Raw genomic sequence first — 19476 nt, 5'->3', positions numbered from 1 at the left:
ACTGAAGTGTAATGCTGCACTGTGGTATTCTCCCATACATATAAATGGCTGTGCCTTCCCTCCTACCCCTTTCCTGCCCACAGTAACCCAGTTTATGTGCTGGCTTCTGTTCTATGCCAAATGTTGCATGCTCATGCATGCAGAAGTAAAGATGGCATGGTATGGTATTGCCATCCTTACTTCTGCGCTGCTGTGTGCAGAGCTGGGCTCTCAGTCAACAGCCACCACTCTCTGGCTGCCCAGCTCTGAAGGCAGCAGTGCAGAAGTAAGGTGGCATGGTATGATATTGGCACCCTTACTTCTGCACTGCTGGTGGTGGCAGTTCTGCCTGCAGAGCTGGGCAGCTGGAGAGCAGCGGTGGCTGGCCAGGAGCCCAGCTCTGAAGGCAGACCCGCTGCCAGCAGCAGCGCAGAAGGGGGTTGTTGGCATGGTCTGGTATTGCCACCCTTACTTCTGTGCTGCTGCCTGCAGAGCTGGTTCCTCAGTCAGCAGCCGCCACTCTCTGGCTGCCCAGCTCTGAAGGTAGCATATAAGTAAGGGTGGTAATACCGCGATCCCTCCCTAAAATAAATTTGTGACCCTCCTGTAACTCCCTTTTGGGTCAGGACTCCTAATTTAAGAAACCCTGGTCTCCCCCCATTAAATCGGTATAATCTAGGGTACAAGCACACAAAAGACCAGATTTCATGATCCGTGATGTGTTTTTCATGATCTCATAAATAGGGCCCTATCAATTGTAATTGATAGGGCCCTATTTATGAGATAAGAAACTGATGCTTTGCAGCAGTCTCCTTTGTTGTTGTTGTTGTTATTATCTTGCGAGATTTGGCAAAATTTCAATTTAGTTATTTTGGAAACATCACTTAGAAAGTTAAACTGAGGATCTGGTTTTTGCTAATTGTTCTAAATTGTCTGCAGCTGCTAGAAAGGACATTGTCACTCCTAAAATCTTTTTTTTCTCCCTCATCATTGTTTGTAATAAGCTTGAAACACAAATGTTTCCCTAACATAATTTGTTTTCCTTTGCTTGCCTGCTGATTTTGTTCTAGTGGGGTGAGTCACAAATGCAGAGCTTCCTATGTTGGTTTGCTGTTGTGGGTTGAGCTCAGAACCTGGTACACTGTAGCACTGCTTTCTTAAAATCCATCTCCTGTTGCTTTCCTTCCTCCAAAAACCAAAATAAAACCTAGAAGCATTTTGGAAAGCAAACCTTGAATAATTTCAGAGTTTACAAAAAGGTATAAGAAAAACTATGACAGTAGGGCACATTGACACGTCCTTTTAAAGTACAGAATGTTTTCTGTATAGAGCTGTTGTCTGAAAGCCTGCTCTGAGGTGCAGCTGCTGCTTTTCTGACCCTCCAACCCCATGAGGCATTCTCTCTTTATAACATGCCCTTTGCTAGAATGTATCAAAATATTTGGAGGGAATGAGGAAGATGTCAGTGAAGTTAATGGGTAAATAAAAGCATATTCACAGAGTTAAATGATAGGCCAAAATGGCAATTGGAGTGCATGTTTGGGTGGAATTGTGATTTTTTTTTTTTAAAGCTGCATGTAAACAAAAGAAACCAGCCTAATTAAAACAGATGTTTTATAATTCCTTTTCATTGCTTTCCTTTCTCTTCACCACCACCATTTGCTGGTAGAGGGCAAAAGTGAAGGGGTCATGATGTGATGTAAACAAAAGAAATAAGAAGGATATTAACTTCTCCATACTCAGATTCATTTTTATCAAAGAGAAGTATATCCTTGCTCCTTATTTTTCTTTGCATTGATTTTTAATCACTTTTACTTCCTGTTTCAAAACAGTAATTCCCCACTGAAATTCACTTTCATTTTGGTCATTTATAGCAATATTCTTGATGTTTAAATCTCTGATTTCCTGAAGATCCTATATCAAATGGGTAGGTAGATTGCTGTACCATAGCTTTCTGCTCACTCTGTCTTTCGTCACAGAGCTGCTGAACTTCACTCTAAAGACCCTGATTGGTACATCTGCTTAATGGGGTTTTATTGATTTATTACCAGGCTGTGAGTGAGATTGGAGAAATGAGAAGGGTGGTAATAGTATCTTTCAAAATGTGCCTCATAGGTGCACCAGGTGGCTGTTCTGGCAGCTTGAGAAGTTACTGCATCATTACTTTCTTCAGTAAGGATGTGTCAGGTACATGAAAAACAACATTGGGGATACATTTTGGATTTTTTGTTATTGGGGCCAGGTAGCCGTTATGTACAGCAGTGCTGCAGCAGTTAAACTTCCTGGATGCTAATTCCTCCCCTTCACTGTTGCCTGTCTCTCATAAACTGTTTCCCCTTACACCATCATCCTCCAAACATATGCATGCACTGGAGAGTTCCTTCTGTGCTGTGCAGAATTTTCCCAAGGTGGCTCTCTTTGATCCATGTCTTTCAACATGCCTTATTGATTTCCAGGACTCACCTAATGCAGTTGCCTAAATTATTCTTTTCAGTCAGGAATGGCAGCCATAGGCCTACATTACTCCTGTGTATTTTATCTGCACTAGGCCCTTAGAAAGCTAGAAGCAGTCTTGCCAGTCAGTGTTTCTTTTTCACTTTGAGTTTAAGTTGTCTCTACTCTGTTGCACTGGGCACCTGAAAAACATATCTCTTTAGACTGAAGCCTTTTAAATATTTGTTGGAAAGGTTTGTTGCCTGCAGTAAGGTGAGAAGAGGCATTTGGAAGGATGGCATAATTTAGTGCAGGATTTAATTTCTTTTGCTTTCTGGACAAGGATATGATTTTCAGTGCCTGATTGCCCCGGCAAGCCTTCTTGCTCCACACCTTGGGTGGATAAGATAGACCCAGCTCTCTTCCAGATCACTTTACACAGCTTACAATGATGATTTATTTTTTCCTCTCCTCTTCCTGATATGAAAGAATGCTGTGTTGCTGTCCTTCCTGCTTTCAGGAGTCTGAGGGTGGTGAGTGGGAGGAAAGGCTGGGTGAGTTCAGTCTGCAGGAATTCTGTTGGTGTTGACCGACTGCTTGAAGGGGAACACTTGAAAATGTGAGAGTTTTTTGGAGTAGAATTTTAGTGATTGTGAGGCCATCATTTCATGGCTAGGTGTGCCATAAGCTCTGCAGAATTCATTCTTCCCATGCCTGCCTTCATCACTTCTTATCCAAGTATGTCACAATAGATGGTGATTTAATGATAACAAACCTCCAGCAGGCTGAGATGAGAACATTTTTCCGGCTTATGACCTATCCTAAATCTCCAGTGATGAAAAGCTATTGAATTAACACCAGTGTGCCACATTTTGCATCTACGCTCGCCCTCATGTTGGTGGATGAAGGAATCGTTCCAGTTTCAAAATGGGAAGATTAAATTTTTTTCTTCCACTCTGCTTGTGTGTTTATGGAGTTGACCTTGTTCCCTTCATCTTTGCAGCTGGTAGCTTGATAGGTATTGTCTGTGTGTCCCACCCCCTCAGAGTTACCGTATATACACGTTCATTAGCCCATTCGTTTATAAGCTGACCCACCCAAGATGGATAGGTAAAAATAGCAAAAACTGTATGACCCTTTCATAAGCCAACCCTATATTTCAGGGGTTGGCAAACTTTGTCTCCTAGCCCGTCATCTTGAGAGCTGCAGGAAGTGGCGCACTGGCTGGGAACAGCGAACCGCGGCCACAGGGAGCTGAGGGGCTCATGCCTGCAGATGCTCCAGGTAAACAAAATGACAATGTATTAGATATTCGATTCAATGATTCCATAGAGTTTAAAATCATCAAATTTTGGTGTAGACCCATTTATAAGCCGACTGCTGCTCTTTGATGCGTCACTTTTTTACCAAAAATATTTGGCTTATGAATGAGTATATACGGTAATTTATTCTCATATAGGAGCTCTTAGAATGTCATGTATTCCCTTGCTGTGCTTCCTAGTCCTTTGTACCTACATCATAGCCACAAACTTTGCACCTGAGGACTGGAAGGATCTTCTTTCAGAAATACCTAAATTTCCTTTGCTGGCTAGAGGGAACAGCAGATACAAAAATTCCCTCTTTTCTTTCTCTCTTACTGCGTTCCTCCAAATGCTTGTGGTTCTGGACCATGAAAGGAGAAATCTGAACCAAATATCTGACCTTTTGTCTTCCACATAGTGGCATGGAGCGCAATCACTAGGCAATGGATATGAACTGTATTGTGACTTTTTGTTGTTAGCTCCTGGATCAGTCCATTTTCTCTGTATGTCAGAGGAATTAAAGTCTATTATTCCCCTTCAACACCAATATAAAAGTAGCTTATCTGCTTTGTGTAAACAGCCCCACCCCAATCACTTAAGGCTCATTGCTCAGCTATACAATATTATATAGCTGGGGTGTATTAACTGGAGTGTCGTACATATGATCCAGGAGGTAATTGTTCTGCTTTAGTGGGCACTGGGAAGGCCTCAACTGGAGAACTGTGTTCAATTCTGGGTGCCTCACTTTAGGAAAGATGTGGACAAATTGGAGAGAGTCCAGAGAAGAACAACAAAAATGATAAAAAGTTTGGGAAAACCCTACCTATGAGAAAAGGTTAAAAAAAAAACCAAAACCCTGGGCATGTTGTTTCTTCTTGAGAAAAGAAGACCGGGGGGGTGGGGGAAGGATCCGATAACACTCTTCAAATATATTAAGAGCTGTTATAAAGAGGACGGTGATCAGTTTTTCTCCATGTCCACTGAAGGTAGGACAAGAAGTAATGGACTTAATCTGCAGCAAGGAAGATTTAAGTTAGATATTGGGAGAAACTTTGAAACTAAAAGCTCTGGAATAGGCTTCCAAGGGAGGTCACGGAATCCCTGTCATTGGAGGTTTTTAAGACCAGGCTGGATGAATGCTGTCAGGGACGGTCTGGATTTATATGGTCCTGCCTCAGTGCAGGGAGCTGGACTAGATAACTTCTCAAGGTCCCTTCCAGCCCTATATTTCTATGATTCTATAAAAGTGGCTTAAATAAAAATCACATTGTTTTTTATTGTCTTTTAGAATTATTTCAATACTTAGCCATGTATGTAAATTTAGGGAGTGTTTTATAGTATATAGAGCAGGGGATTAATAGTCAGGACTTTGTTCTGTTCATGATTCTGCCAGTGATCTCTCTTAACCCCTCTGTCTTTAGTTTCTCATCCAGTAAAATGTGGGTCATGATACTTTACCCACATGTCATAAATGCCTTGGGATCCCCTAATAAAAAGCATTTTGAAGTGCTAATTATTAAGGCTGGAGGAAGGTTGTATCTGAGACAACCACTCTGTCTTAGGAGGGAAGTAAAGAACTGTGTAGCCTGATACATCTGATTTTGATTCCAGGAACAATTTTAAAATTCATTCACTAGAGACAAAGAAATTGAACTTCTTAAAGAGGAGAGCAGTAAGCTCAGCAGCTGCCAGCAAGGGGATTTAATGAGAAACCAATCTCATCAGACTAATCTGATAGAGTTTCTTTAAGGGTCTGACAAAGAAAATTGATGTGGATAAGGCAATGGAGGCATTTTAGCTAGATCCCAGCAAGGCTTTTGATGAAGTACTATATGAAATACTTTGTAAAATGGAGGAGCTTGGACTCTGTGTTAGTGGGGAAATAGAGGATGACCTACAACTATTTATTGTAATTTTCTGCACCCTATATTTCATCCACTTTTCTGAAGAGAAGCCGTGCAGCATCTCTCATAGCTCAGTATTGGGGTCTTCTATCTAACACAGTGGTTTTCAAACTGGGCACACATACCTCTAGAGGTACACGAGCTCTCGTCGGGGGGTACGTGAGAAAAATCCTGTAATGGCAGACAATGGATCGTGTTATATCTTTATAGACCTTTTTTTCATAGGTATATTATGACCCTATCTCTGATGGGTGTATGCAGTAGACTAAATTATTTAGAAAGGGGTATGCAGCCTAAAAAGTTTGAAAACCACTAATCTAATAGTTGTATGCAAAACATCTTAAAGCGGATCAATGATGCATAGAATTTAAATTTCCTTATGATGCCAAATATGGGTGGAACAGCAGGTGAAACTGAGGAGACCATAAAACTGCAGGGAGGCTCTCAACAGAAGAGCTGGAGAATAGAGTTTCATGGCATTACAAAATGTGAGGTCAGGAACTTGGCATATTAAATGGTAGAGAGAGATACTGTTAAATGGAAAACAGTATTTAAAGAAATTAAGAGGAACTTGGGTGCAATAGTAAATTTCCAGGCAAAACCTTCCAAAATAGAATTCATGTTGGAAGTAAAGGTCTATTTATGTGAAACATTATTATTAGAATGGTGTACTTTTAAAGAAGAAAATTATGAAGAAGCCTTTTAATTAGAATAAAAATATGGACATTAAATAATGAGGTTGTAGTTCAAAAAATCTAATTGTTAAAGTCTAGAAATATTCTGTAATTCTATGTCAATCTTAGTTTTCCCCTCTTATGCTTGTCTGTTGTCCCGCTACTCATAGAAAAGCACAATTATTTACCAAGTAACAGAAGCTAAATTATTCCCTCTTAGCTAACTCGTTATGTATTTTGTTGTTTGATCACATAACCTTCCTCTGTCCTTTCTGCCCATATCAGGTACAGGGGGTTCTTGAGCTCTTCTTGAGAGGGTGCATACGATATTCTTTGTCCTTGTATTTTGGGTATGGGAGGGAGGAATTCAGCTCACAATGAGTTGATGGACAGTCTTTGACTAAAATTCTTCCCTATCCCCAATACTATGCTGTATCCTGGTTGTTTACCACTCCAAAAGTTGCAGTGTTTCATTGGTGCTATGTATTTATATAGTGCACAGTTCCTTGGTGGGGGATCCTGTAGCAAGAAAAATGTGTTTAGAAGTTTAAAATACTAATAAAAATATAATGGGAAGTACAAGACTAACGTGTTATAGAAAAGAAGTCCTCTGAAGAAAGGCTTTGTGAAGGGTATTTTTCACCTGGAGGGGCCCCTAGTATGTGGAATAGTTGACCCAGATGTTTCAGGAGCTGACAATCTTTGACTTAATTTCACTAACTTTAAATCCTGACTTTTCTCCACCCTTTGTACAAACAGTAGTACATAGCACTCTCAGACGCTAAGAGGTGAGGGAGCATGGCATTGGGGCCTGGTTCCTGCATATGCTGCATGCCACAGCAGTTACCAGCCAGAGGCATTCTATGCTGCTGCTCAGAGGACTAGTATACTTAACAATATGTTGCAGAAACCTGCCCTAATGCAACTGCAGGATGACTCTTGTGGAGAAATGTTTTAAAAAAAAAAAAAAAGGTTAACTGAGCATGATAATGATATGAGGTCATCCCCAGACATCAGGGAGGGGAGCCTGCTTAGTCACTGGGGCAACAGAGCTCAGCAGTGGAAGCTGCCAGTTGGGAGCAATGATGCTACAGTCTGAACATAGACATGCTTCATCTTAAGCTATAGATTATTATTATTATTATTTTAAAGATGGCCTGCAAAGGATCTTTTGTGCTGCTTTATTGTGTATATAAAAGGCCTGTAAGATTTATTTATGTATTGTTTGTTTTTAACTTCAGAAATGTTAGGGAATATAAAATCTAGTTCTTTGTTGTTTTTCCTGGAGGAATCTTGAATGTGATCTGTGAGCTCTCGTACCTTAATTGAAGGTACAGGGTGTTTAATCTTTAGCAGATAGATTTCTTTCTCCCAAGTATGTCTGTCTTTATTTAAAACTTTGTTTTTTTAACAATTTCCTTCCTTTCTTAATAACTCAATTTCAGTATTTTGATTTTTGTGATGTTGTAACTTCACTAGTTCTCCAGTCACCATGGTCTTCCAAAGTAGACAAGACCTAAATTTCTTATATATACACCCGCGCGCATGTGTGTGGGTGTGCGTGAGAACTTTTCTGACAACCTTTCAGTCCCTCTTTGAACAATACAAAGACACAAGTCCTTTTTTCCCCTTTACCGGTCACCTTTGACCTTCTTTCATAATTGTTGTATTACCATTTTGATGTTTGTTTGCTCCTCTTTTCCGGCTAAGTACATCTCCAGACCACTTACTGTTACATTCTGCATACACCAGGGCCTCATCCAACAATGGAAAAACAGAAGCCAAGGCCTGGGCAAGTAGAGAGTTGGAGAGTTACCCATGTACATTAATAGAGGCCTTTTTTGCTTATCTGAGACAGCTATTTTTGAAGGTCTCATTACTCTGTGTATGCATAGTGGGCCACTATATTAAATGCGTTTGTATGGTAGATGCAGATTGGAGCCACACTTTGCAAGTACAGGGTCAACTTTCTTTTGGGAAGATACAACTTAAACAGTCTTTCGGTGTCTGTCAGTTTGTGGGTAGTCTTTCTTATGGCCGTCTCCAAAGCACAGGAGATATGTGAGCTCAGTATGTTTAAGGTTCAGACTTGCAAATGGGAAGCTGGCTTGGTGGTACTGTTTTGTGCTTCACTGAGAACCCCAGTCTCATACTGCCAGTTTTTTAGAGCACCTTAGACAAGGCATGTTAATTCCCTGGAGGAAAAGAGGAAACTGTAACCTGAGCAATGCAAGCCTTTATAAAGGCCCTGCAAGCCCTCAATTCCTACCACTTTCTCAAATTATAGTCTGTAATATAGACTCCAAAGAAAGGGGGATGGAGCGTCGGGATTGTGTATCTGCAGTGATCTATAAGCTCCAATGCCAAATAAATCTTTCTATTTTGAGTACTGTCAGTATAGATTCCCACCCTTGGGAGCCTCCAGGAAAGTGGGACTTGAGGAGTCTTTCTTAGTTGAACAATGACTGTAGGACAACTGTCCCAAACTGGGCATACTAACGCAAGGCTGGGTCAAGAGAGCCAGGGGGAGGGGGAGGCAGTCCGTGAGATAAACTGCGGCGGGTGTGTGTGTGTTATGCATACAGGGCTTGGAAAAGGCCAAGGATCTTGAACTGAAAACAAAATTTGACTGGCAGTTATGCAGAATGTGGACCAGTAGAGTGGATGTGTTTCCTTTGGTTGACCCTGTTGAGGAGGATGTGATGTTCCAGGTGGCCCCTTGGGTTTGTGGTAGTAGTCCATTAGTAGAAGTTTGGCTAGTTTAAGAAGGTATAGGGCATTTCTGATCATAGCAGCTTTCAGGGCCTTTAGAAGTAGTGAGGAGCTGAATGGAACCCAGAGTACCCGACCGTATTTTAGTCAGATGCCTTCAGTGTTGGGTGAGAACAAATTTTTATCTGTCTCCAAAAAAAGACTTTCCTTGCACATCAGTATTCCCTCTGGATTGGGTTTTAGCCAGCTATGTTTCCTTCAGTTTCTCACTTCACTGGTATTGCATGACTGGAGGAATCATTGGGAAGATGATGCAAAGCTGAACAATGGTGTTCGGGTTTTTTCCCCTCTCTCTTTCACTGCAGCACCCCCTTTGTCTTCCAAGATTGAGGTCCTCAAGCTTTGAAATCTGTTGCAGTCAGCAACAGATCTTTTAAAACCTCATGCCTTGATCACGTTGTAAGAGAACCTGAGATCTGAAGGATTTTCATCATTTATTGCTTAAAAATAACTAATACACTTGATAGATGGTTTCTGAAGCAGGTGAAAAAGAAATAGGAAGGGTTTTTCTAGATGTTTTAACTAAAGTAAGTGCAAGTCAGAAAGAGAAATTCTACAAGAGATTCTAAACCAGGGAACAAGTAGAGGAGGCAGGTATCTGGTTTGAGAACAGTCTGTTGAACACTAGCAAGAGGACAGGAAACTGCTAAGGTTTTAGATGAATTCATACAGATAACAATATGCTAGATTTGAATAGTCAGTACTATAGGAATTCAAAAAGGATAAAGGAAGGAAAACTGCAAAAGAATTTAATTTTTTTTTCCAAACAAACATTTTGCAACTGCTCTGGAAGGTATAGTAGTATCATAAGGCACTATTATTTGTATAGCCTTACACACTGTAGTTAAACAGTGCTGCTAAATTTGTAGCAATTCTGCAGAAAGCAAAGGGGAAAATAACACTAATACTCTTAAGCAATGTACGTTTATTACTTTTGTCCAAGAGCTGTTCATATTTGCAGCCTGGGTTCCATTTTAAAGCATCTCTTACCTTGTGGGATATGCATTTTCAGGGTTTCACTGAACATGTTTGGCTAGTTACATTGTGTGTTGATAGCATTTTAAAAAGAGATTTTGTTCCATCTCCTGTGTCTCTCATTTCTTTTGGAGTTATTTTTGTGCTGTCCAAAGGGGATTGGAAAATGAGCTGAGAGAGTTTGTGCTCAGTGAAGGGAGGAACGCCCTGGCCTCTGTCATACTCTGTGGCAGAGTTCCATTGCTTATGGCCAGGGTGAAGGAGGAGGAGGGAAGAGAACAGCAATAAAACAGGCAGAGGAAGTGAGTCAGTTCTCACTGAAACAGCAAGCCATGATTCCACTTTCAGGGAAGCCAGGCTTGGTCTAGATTGAAGGTAGAAGTTGCATAAACCCCGTGCCTGCCTCCCCCTTTCCCAGTTTTAAAATCTACTCTGCAGCCATGTGAGGTTTGAGGAGATTCAAGTTACAGGACCTTGGGCAGAGGGAAACGTCCAGTTTAACTTCTATTTTTAATATATAAAATATTTTATTGCACCTTGTTGTTGGGGTCTTTAATAATAATAATGAAAATGTCTTGTCTGCTCTGTGTGGGTTTTCAAAATCCCATGGCAGACTCCATAAGAGATGGCCGTGTTTTCCTTGCTCAAGAATTCCCTTACACAGCACAATGTGTGTGTGTGTCATTTGCTTTCTTGCCACCCCAAAGAAGGCTGCTTTTCTGTAATGGTTGGAGTGATCCTGGATGGAGTATAAGTTGTGTGTTGGTTTGTAAAGCGCTTTGTGATTCTCTGGAATTAAACACACCATTTAAATGTTAAATATTATTGAGCTTGGAAGCATGTTAGTGAAGAAACAAACTCTTTAATGGTGTTTTCTCCCAAGCCCTCTGTGCTTTTTTCCAGTCTCATTATTTTATGGGAATTGTGGCCTCCTAGTCTGCATCTATGCTTCCTGCTCTTCCTCACTGTTTCTACAACCAGTTCAGCTCCACAGGTGGGAGCTTTGAACTTTGGTGAATCTTATTTTAGCAATGCCCAAAAACAACCAAACAAAAAAATCCACCACCCAAAACCAAACTGAGCACAGTTCTCAACTTGCTGCAATCATCATTCATTTTTCTTTGATAGTAAAAGGAAGGTTGTGGTCACTGTGCAAGCCAGATAGTAGAGTCAGTTTGTGGGTTGTCATTCAGACTTTTCACAATGGGAAAGGAGGTGGGGAAATGTAAAGAGCAACTGCAAATAAATATTTCTACCCCAAAGAGACTCCATGTATTTGTCCTCAAAACTGTTAAACAGCAGGTCAACCCTCTGCAGCACAGGCCAGGAATGAGAGGCTGACCTGGAATCTAGGACTTGGGTTCTGTATGCTTACATGTACTGCGCAAACCATGAGTTGGCCATATGTTGTTCACTGGTGTTTGTGTGATGTACAGTAGACTGTATAAGCAGGTGGAGTCCCCACCATCCTGCAAATAGACTGAGCATACACAAAGGATATGGTCCAAATTTACACTCTTCCTGGGGCCTCTTCCTTCCATTTAACATAAATAATGACAGAGTATTTATTTAAGCTATTGTATTTTCCATTTAAGCAACAGACACTGAAAATACTGTCCTTTGGGGAAAAGTAAATACCAGTACTGACTTCAGTTCTAAAGATTGAAGGTGATGTACATAGCTAATGTAGTATATGTCATATTATATACCATATTTATAAAGCTTGACCTTGAAAGTTAAACACTTTCCTCTGATTTTATGTATAAAAAAAGCAGACTTTAACTAATTTCTTACTAATTCATTACTAAAATTGAGGAGGGCTCATTGATTCTGCTTATTTTTAATTTGTTAAAATTATTTTAATAAATGATAGTAAATTTAGACCTCATCTCGGTAGTCATGAATTCTAATTTAATTTTGACAGGTTTATTTTTAAAAAGGAAATATTTAAATTTAAAATCTGATTTAAATCATTTAAAAATACAGGATAGATAAGAATCATTTATAAAAATAGTGTGTATAATAATTTAAAAAAGAAATACAGTAAAAGCACCATCATATCCCATATGTAGTAGTAATATCCACCCGATAGGTTTTTTCCGACCGTCTTTCACTGCCTCTCGCATTTTGCCCACTAATCCCATCTTCCCAGGACTACGAGTAAAATTCCAAAACTAAGTTTCAAACAGCTGCCATTTTGAATACTTTAAATTTTTAGTTTTTTTAATGTTTACACCATTAGCCATCATTGTTCTTTTCCCTTCCAAATGCAGAATTTCCTCATCTCTTCCATGCTTCCTGTCCATTCCCCACCACACCCAAAGAAAAAAAAAGAGGAGGAAAGAGACTTAGTTACTTTTACCCAAATCTTAGGTTAGGTGATATTCAGGTTTGGGCAAGTGACAAGTTTAACATCCAAAGTCTTGGACTCATGAGAACTAGAAATGGGTTGATATTTCTTATTGCAATGTGAAGTTTCCTAGCTTTCCAATGGGATCTATGGCACTTCTTGTCCTGGTAGGTCCCAAGGTTTTTTTTTTTTTAAACCTTGGAATCATGGCATTTTTAACTTGTTCTAGATCATTTTAGAGATTATAACATTTATTGTATTTTCTCTCCCTCTGAGGTCTGAACAGTTAGATTGTTTGCTAAGAGAGACTGGCTTTGTAGGTGGATAGAGACAAATATTATTTATTTGTTTATTATTTTAAATCTAAAACATTTCAGAAATAATTCTTCTGTAAAATGTGACTTACTGGATGAGTCTATGAGAATACTGTAGACATGGCATGATATCTAGGTTTGGGATAGCCTCATTACATGGGAGCTGGTATTTTTATGTATTTAAATTTAAGATAATAAGATGCCTATTCAAGGTTTAAGGTGCATCACTGTCATTAATAGCGCACGTTCTCTTAAAATGTGTGCTAGTAATGACCATTCCATGAGCCTTCTGGAGTATGTGCCATAGAAGATGGCTTCCTTTATTGTGGCTTTTCATCCTTGATTATGTGTATTCATGTGCTTGAGGGATCTTCTTTTCCTGTTGTATACTGACCGATCTCTGAAGATCGTTAAAGGTTCTTCCAGACTCTTCATGAATCACTATTCAGTGTGAAATCCCTTCGTAGAAATAGCAACTTCCAATAGGGTGACCAGACAGCAAGTGTGAAAAATTGGGATGGGGGTGGGAGGTAATAGGAGCCTATATAAGAAAAAGCCCCAAATATCGGGACTGTCCCTATAAAATCGGGACATCTGGTCACCCTAACTTCTAACTGCTGCAAAAGACATTGAAAGTACAGCAGGTTGGGCAGGTCCTGCCTGTAGTCATAGGGAACTTGGTGAGCTGTTAAGGGATTTCTTGGCTGATAGGCTGCTGCAGAAGCAAGATGATTTCTCCACAATACAGCTACTGGCTACTTCCCTTCCTCCTCCATTGTTGAATGGAGCACCTTTCCTTCATGTTCAGCTGAAGATTTTGGTGGCGTTTGTTTGTTTGTTTGTTTTTGTTTTTACCATCTCAGAGAGGAAATTAGGGAATCCTGAGATAATTTAAATTGTTTGCCTTTTTTAGTTTTAGCAAGTCATTGTTATTTTTTCAGGGTTTGAATTAAAAGCAGATCATTCAGCTTACGAGAAAGAAATTAAATAAAAATCAATGGCTTGATGGGAGAGAAGTGAGGAAGGTGGGAATGTTGAACAGAAAAGGCTTCAGAGTGGGCTAATGCAGTGGTGCCCGATTTTCTTACACAGGACGGCCACATAAACCTAAATGCAATCTCGTGTGGGCCAAACAGATCCTACATATTTTAATAAGAATTGGTCACCTGTCTTGATTTATATTTTAAGTTCATCTTGTTTCATGTATATTTAGATCGTTTCTAAGTACAGTATTGTCTATTTATATACTTGGATAAACTAAAATGATGAAAACATGATGAAAAAATACTGATGAATTGGCCGATAATATATTGTGTTGAAGGAGGACGCGGGCCTTATGAAATGTTGTGGTGGGCCGTGTGCAGCCTGCGTGCCATAAGCTGGGGCAGCCCTGAGCTAGAGAGTTCATTATTGAAATCAGAAGTGCTGTTTGCAACTGCTGTTCTTGTTGTGCAAAAGTACTCTGATATTTTTTATTTCTTTTTGAGAGGGATAAATCAGTTAGACTCTACATAGGATCAGATCTATTTTATCTTCCTCCACTCCATTCCCCACTGGACAAGATTTTCCTGGTCATGATTTCTTTGGAAGGAGGGACAGGCACACACCTTACTGTTTGCTGATTCTGAGGGTGTATATGCCATCTGATGTCCTATTGCTGTTTTGTGCTCCTTACTTGTGAGTCATTGATGTTCATTCTCTGTTTCAGGCATTGTGATCAAGTGGACTCCAGCATCCTCTGAACTGCAGAGAAGAAGAGCAAAAAGAAGAAAGGGAAGGGTGCACAGAGGAAAAGGAGGTGGAGGCACTTCCATCTGGACTTGTATGAAACTTATGACTGGAACTGGATGGGAAAGTGAACCATTTGGTGTCTTTTCTTCCCCCAGTCTCTGAGATGGGTGGATTGTAAATCTGTATGTGTAACTGGGAATAGACTGAACCATGAATCTTCAGGCTCAACAAAAGTCTTCAAACAAGAGGGCTGGGAAACGGATTGCATATTTTAATGAGCAGGATGTAGCTGTGCCATCGAAAGAACTGCAACAGCAGCTGAAGGAAGGACAGTACTATGGACATGGAGGGGAAATACCTGCTTCACAAACTATGGAGCTTTCTAAAGCAGGGAGTTTAACTGGTGCTCCCAACAATGTTGCCTTGATGAACTCTGTTGTTTACACTCAAGATAGGGGGGACTCCATGATGATGTCTCAGCAGCTGGCTGCTGTCAAATGGCAGAACTCATTGATGGGGAGCAGGTTGCCTGACAGGATTGATTCCAGTTGGCAGCCTTCACCTGCGGCATGGAACCACAGTGTGGTCTTTGGGGGCAATCAGAAAGGGGTCCACCACAATTCCAGTGCTCCAGGTTTCTATGGCCATCCTGAAGCTCTGAAAAGAAGCCAGGAAAAAGAAATGGAGGTGCCCCAGCTAGAAATATATGGAGATGCTGCTGTTCAGCAGATGATGGCCCAGAAGGTTCAGCTGGAACAACAAGCACTAATCAGGCAGCAAGCTCAAATGAATTCGTATCACCAGATGCAGAAGCAACAACAGCAGAATCAGACTCTACCTTTACAGCCTTTCCAGCTTGCATTCGGTCACCAAGGCCAGAAGCAAGGCCTTCCTGAATTGTTACATGTCTTTCAACAAGCCCCAGCTTCCTCCAACCCAGTCTTTACTACCCAGCAGAAACAACAGTCTCTTCCCCAGCTGCAACTGTTTGAAAACTTCTACCCACAACAGCAGCAACAGGCCGCCACACAAGCCTTCAACCTCCAGCAAGCTGCCTCTATAGCACATCCCCATGTGGCAGCAACAGCACCCCAGCATCATATGGTGGCCCACCAGTACCAGCAACCGGAGAGGAACCAGGAACTCTTGAAAGCCCTAACAGAGCAAAACCAACAGACTGTGCTACCTCAGACCCAGATACCCTTTCCAAGGAGGTCAAGGAGACTCTCCAAGGAAGGTATTTTGCCATCTGCTTCTTCAGGAGAAACACTGGCTTCTAAACAAGTAGAGGAACAACCTAGCAATCTTTTCCTGCATCACTGGCAACCACAGCAGCAAGGACTTCAGTTTCAGCATGAGACTGAAGCTCTGAGCCACAAGGGTAGCTATCCACAGCCCACAAGAACACATCTGGGACAAAAGGAGACCCTGAGTAGTGATGACTTGAACCAGCCTGACACAGAGAGGCAGGCCACATCCTATAATGGCAGAGATGGGGAGAAGCAAGTGGCAATGACCGAAGAAAGCACTCAGAGAACTAATGACTTTGTGGGGGTGAGAGGTGGTGTGATCCAGAGCACCCGAAGAAAACGGTGTGTTTCTCAAGAGGTCAACCTGCTAACTCTGGCACAAAAAGCTGTTGAACTGGCTTCTCTTCAAAATGACAAGGTAAGGGATACATCCTGACCAATATAGCATTTCTAAAATAGCCCCCATACTGTATCGCATCCTAAAAATACATCTCTCAGAGAAAAAACGTGTGGGAAGTCAACCTAACTGAAGAGAGACAGAGTATACTACTGCAGAGTCAGCTCTGGAATGGTAGCGGGGGCGGGACCTGGTTACAGAAACTGTTATATGTATGATCTCCTCAGAGTGCAGTGAGGCTACCTGAGCAGTATAATTTACTCCAGTGGTATTGAATAAAACTCCTAACCTGGCCCCTCAAAATAAAATATAGCTAGCTATTCAAGCTGATGAAGAATTTAGAATAACAGGTGTAAATCTTGGTTTCTTATGGCCTGTTTCACCTGACCTCTTTCTTAAAATCTGCCTCTCTTGACTAATCCTCACAGTCAAAACATGAAGGATGACATCTTTAACAAATCATTTTAAAATATTTTTAAAACATGAAATAAATTTTTAAAATTCCAAATTGAGACAGCCATGAAGAAATCTGTCTAACCTATAGGACAAAGGCCTGTAGGAGCCTTTGTAGGGCTTATTGGGGAAGACATGCTATCTCTTGGTGAATAAGAGATCAGAGCAATCACTCCATTGCTCCCTCTAGTGTTCCATAGCCATAAGCTGAATCATATCATGTCACATGGTGAGATGAGGAAATAGGAGGCCAAGAACTAAGGGGCGTAACTGAGAACTATGTTCTCTTCCAACCTTTCTTTGGCTGGTCTCACAGTGAATCCCTCACGTGGGAAGGCAAAAGATCCTTTTCTCTGAAGACTTCATTGCTGAGTGGGGTGGAGGTGGTGGGGAACAAAGCGTGCATGTCAGGATATATAACTATCTTTGCAACAGTGCATTGGAGAACAGTGACAAGGAAAATAAAAACATTTCCTTTTTGACATTCCCCCCCTTGATCTCCTGCTTGCTCAGTGGTTGCTTTGCCTATCCGCTCTATACAGGGACGTGTAGTTTATTCAGTTTTTGTGAGCAGTCAGAGGAAGTGCACACACAGTGCTTCATCTGTTCCACAGAAGACCAACAAAAACCTTCGTCAATTAGTTAATCGACCTTGTTAACATGATCACCTTTTCCTTGCTGCGCCATTCCTATTGAGCAAATTAATTGTTAGCACACTTGGTAGAAAACTGGGGAGTAGTTAGCAATGTGAAATATGTACTCTTGCTTATCTATTGCCCTCCCACCCGCAACATGCTTATACTTATCCAAGTAGAGCTGCATTACACAAAATCTGATCATCAGCACAGTGAGTACAGTTAGAGAGATCTGGTTGTGTATTTAAGAAAAGGCTTGGGGGAGATCAAATCGAATTTGACAGTTGAAACAAGACATTTCACCCCTAGTCGTGCAAGCATATTGCCATGGTTAGCAACTTGAGGACAAAAGGAAGCAATATTTATGACCGATTCTGTCTGTTCTTCCCAATGAGCAGTGAAAAGGGTTTGATTCCACAGTGGCCCAAATGGAAAGGATTCTGTACACCCCACTCTTCTAAATAGCTTTGAAAATCTCATCTTGAATGTATAAAATGATCAGTCTGGGGCTAATGAAGCCTACATTTTTAAGGGGTTAACTACAGCGGATCACTGGGTGGATGCGTGTGAGAGAGAGAAAAGTCATATGTTTGTTTGTGGGAGTGTGGTCTGCTCCCCCACTCTCCTTAGTCCAGTGGTTTTCTGTCCCACAATACAAGATGCTGCTTCCACTGTTGACTCCTTTCCGCTGATCAGAAAACCTACTGAGCACAAATCTAAAAGGCACCTACCTGATTATTGTAGCTTATGCAAAGAACATATATAAGAAGAGTAGAGGACCACGGAGCTGATGAAAGAGGTTTATTTATTCATTTTAGTAAGGTACATTTCCATTGGCTAAAGTATAGTACAAAAGTCAGTTTAGTTCTTTGGTCAAGAAATTCAATTATATGAGCTCTCAAAGAAGAGGGAAAACCAGGGAAAGCAGGTATGTTACAGTTCAGCAATTTGGATCAAAAGTCAGATACTTGGAACTGCAATATACAGATGTTCCCAAAATAATGAAAATACCTACCCATGTGCTTATGGGGAGGTATTGGGGAAGTTATGTGTAGGGCATAAGTCAATCTGGAACACAAAATGTAAAACTATGGGTGGGGGACTGAAGGATCAAGAGAGTAGTTGGTACTGTTTCTAACGCCAGTTGAAATAAATGGGACAACTCTAAAATAGTTTTGCCAACTTATGGAAGATAGTTCAGATAAAATATCCTTTTCCCCAGATATTGTAGTTCTGAGTACTTTCCAGCTAAGAGAATGATTTGTTGAGAATACCATGGAACCCTGAAATAAGAGATTTAGATTGAAAGTGACATATTGTCTGATTAAAAGGTGGGTGATTTAAAACTTTTAAGGTACATGTGGGATTTTTTTCATCTTGTCTTCAGGAATTGGATACTTCAGAAGAGAAAAAGAAGAAGAATGTGGTGGTTGCAGCACCTGCAGCAGCCAAAAGTGTTTTGGAATTTGCCAGTTCTCCACAACCCTCCAAGAGACCCCGGGAAGATAGCAGCCTCGTGCCTCTAATCATGCCTGTGTCTGTGCCAGTGAGGAAATTTGACTTGCAAGCTATTGGGAAGGAAAAGGGTGAGGAAGGGAAACTCCAGAGAGTGCTAGCAAATGATCGAGGTCTTTCTGAACGCAAGCCCTCTGTGATAGTCACCCGAAGAAGGTCCAATCGCAGCTCCAACATGGAAACCTCAGTCCAGGTATGGTCACGTTAATAGACCTAGGGAGACTGAAGTCTGCTAAATCTATGTGCCCAGCTTCATCCTTTCTGTTGAAACAACTTTTAATTGTGAATGAGTAGTTTGAGTCTCCTAAACTTGAAAGGGGCACCTTGTCTTTCGCTGAATTTGATCCAGAGACCATATCTTAGTCCTGTATGTAGAGGGTTGGGGTTTTTTTTTTATGTGCACCCCTGCCATCTGATGGTTAATCTGTGGAACACCACTGGCTTTTTGAGGCCTATTGTTGGTACTAAAATAGCCAAGTAATGCCCACTAGAAGTCTGGAGGATAGAGGAAATGAAGGTAGACAGTGTGTCTCTGAGTAAATAATGTGTTTGCTGTTGGAAGCTTGCTCTATTCAAGTGATCTTCATTTAGCAGAGCTATGCTTTAAATAAGGGGCATTTTTACCATTCATGAACAGGTAACTTTGAATTGTAAAACTATGCACCTATCTTTGGGTTCTAAGTCCCAAACTGGATCTTTGTTCACATGGCTACCATGATGTTATAAGAATCCCTTGTTGGGGTTCCCTCAATAGCTACTTTTTATTTATTTGTTTATTTGAATATTGCATCTA

The 19476-nt window shown here is 40.9% G+C and overlaps 1 protein-coding gene across 6 annotated transcripts in view; it reads left to right on the top strand.

The window, feature by feature from the left end:
* Positions 1-19476, top strand: part of MIDEAS (mitotic deacetylase associated SANT domain protein) — an 87068-nt gene that overhangs the window by 47159 nt on the left and 20433 nt on the right. For 4 of the 6 annotated variants that reach the window (XM_073348564.1, XM_073348565.1, XM_073348563.1 and 1 more), the window contains 2 exons: positions 14411-16101; positions 18556-18876. In XM_073348564.1, coding sequence (XP_073204665.1) covers positions 14644-16101; positions 18556-18876 — 1779 coding nt within the window. In that variant the 5' untranslated portion in view covers positions 14411-14643. Of the gene's footprint in view, positions 1-3575; positions 3697-7915; positions 8084-14410; positions 16102-18555; positions 18877-19476 lie in introns of those variants that run through there. The other 2 variants (XM_073348566.1, XM_073348569.1) reach the window with 2 other exon arrangements.

Source organism: Lepidochelys kempii, chromosome 6 (genome assembly GCF_965140265.1).
Source record: "Lepidochelys kempii isolate rLepKem1 chromosome 6, rLepKem1.hap2, whole genome shotgun sequence".
NCBI classification, from domain to species: domain Eukaryota; kingdom Metazoa; phylum Chordata; order Testudines; family Cheloniidae; genus Lepidochelys; species Lepidochelys kempii.
Note: the sequence above shows the minus strand (reverse complement) of the source record. Positions and strands in the feature narration are given on the sequence as shown.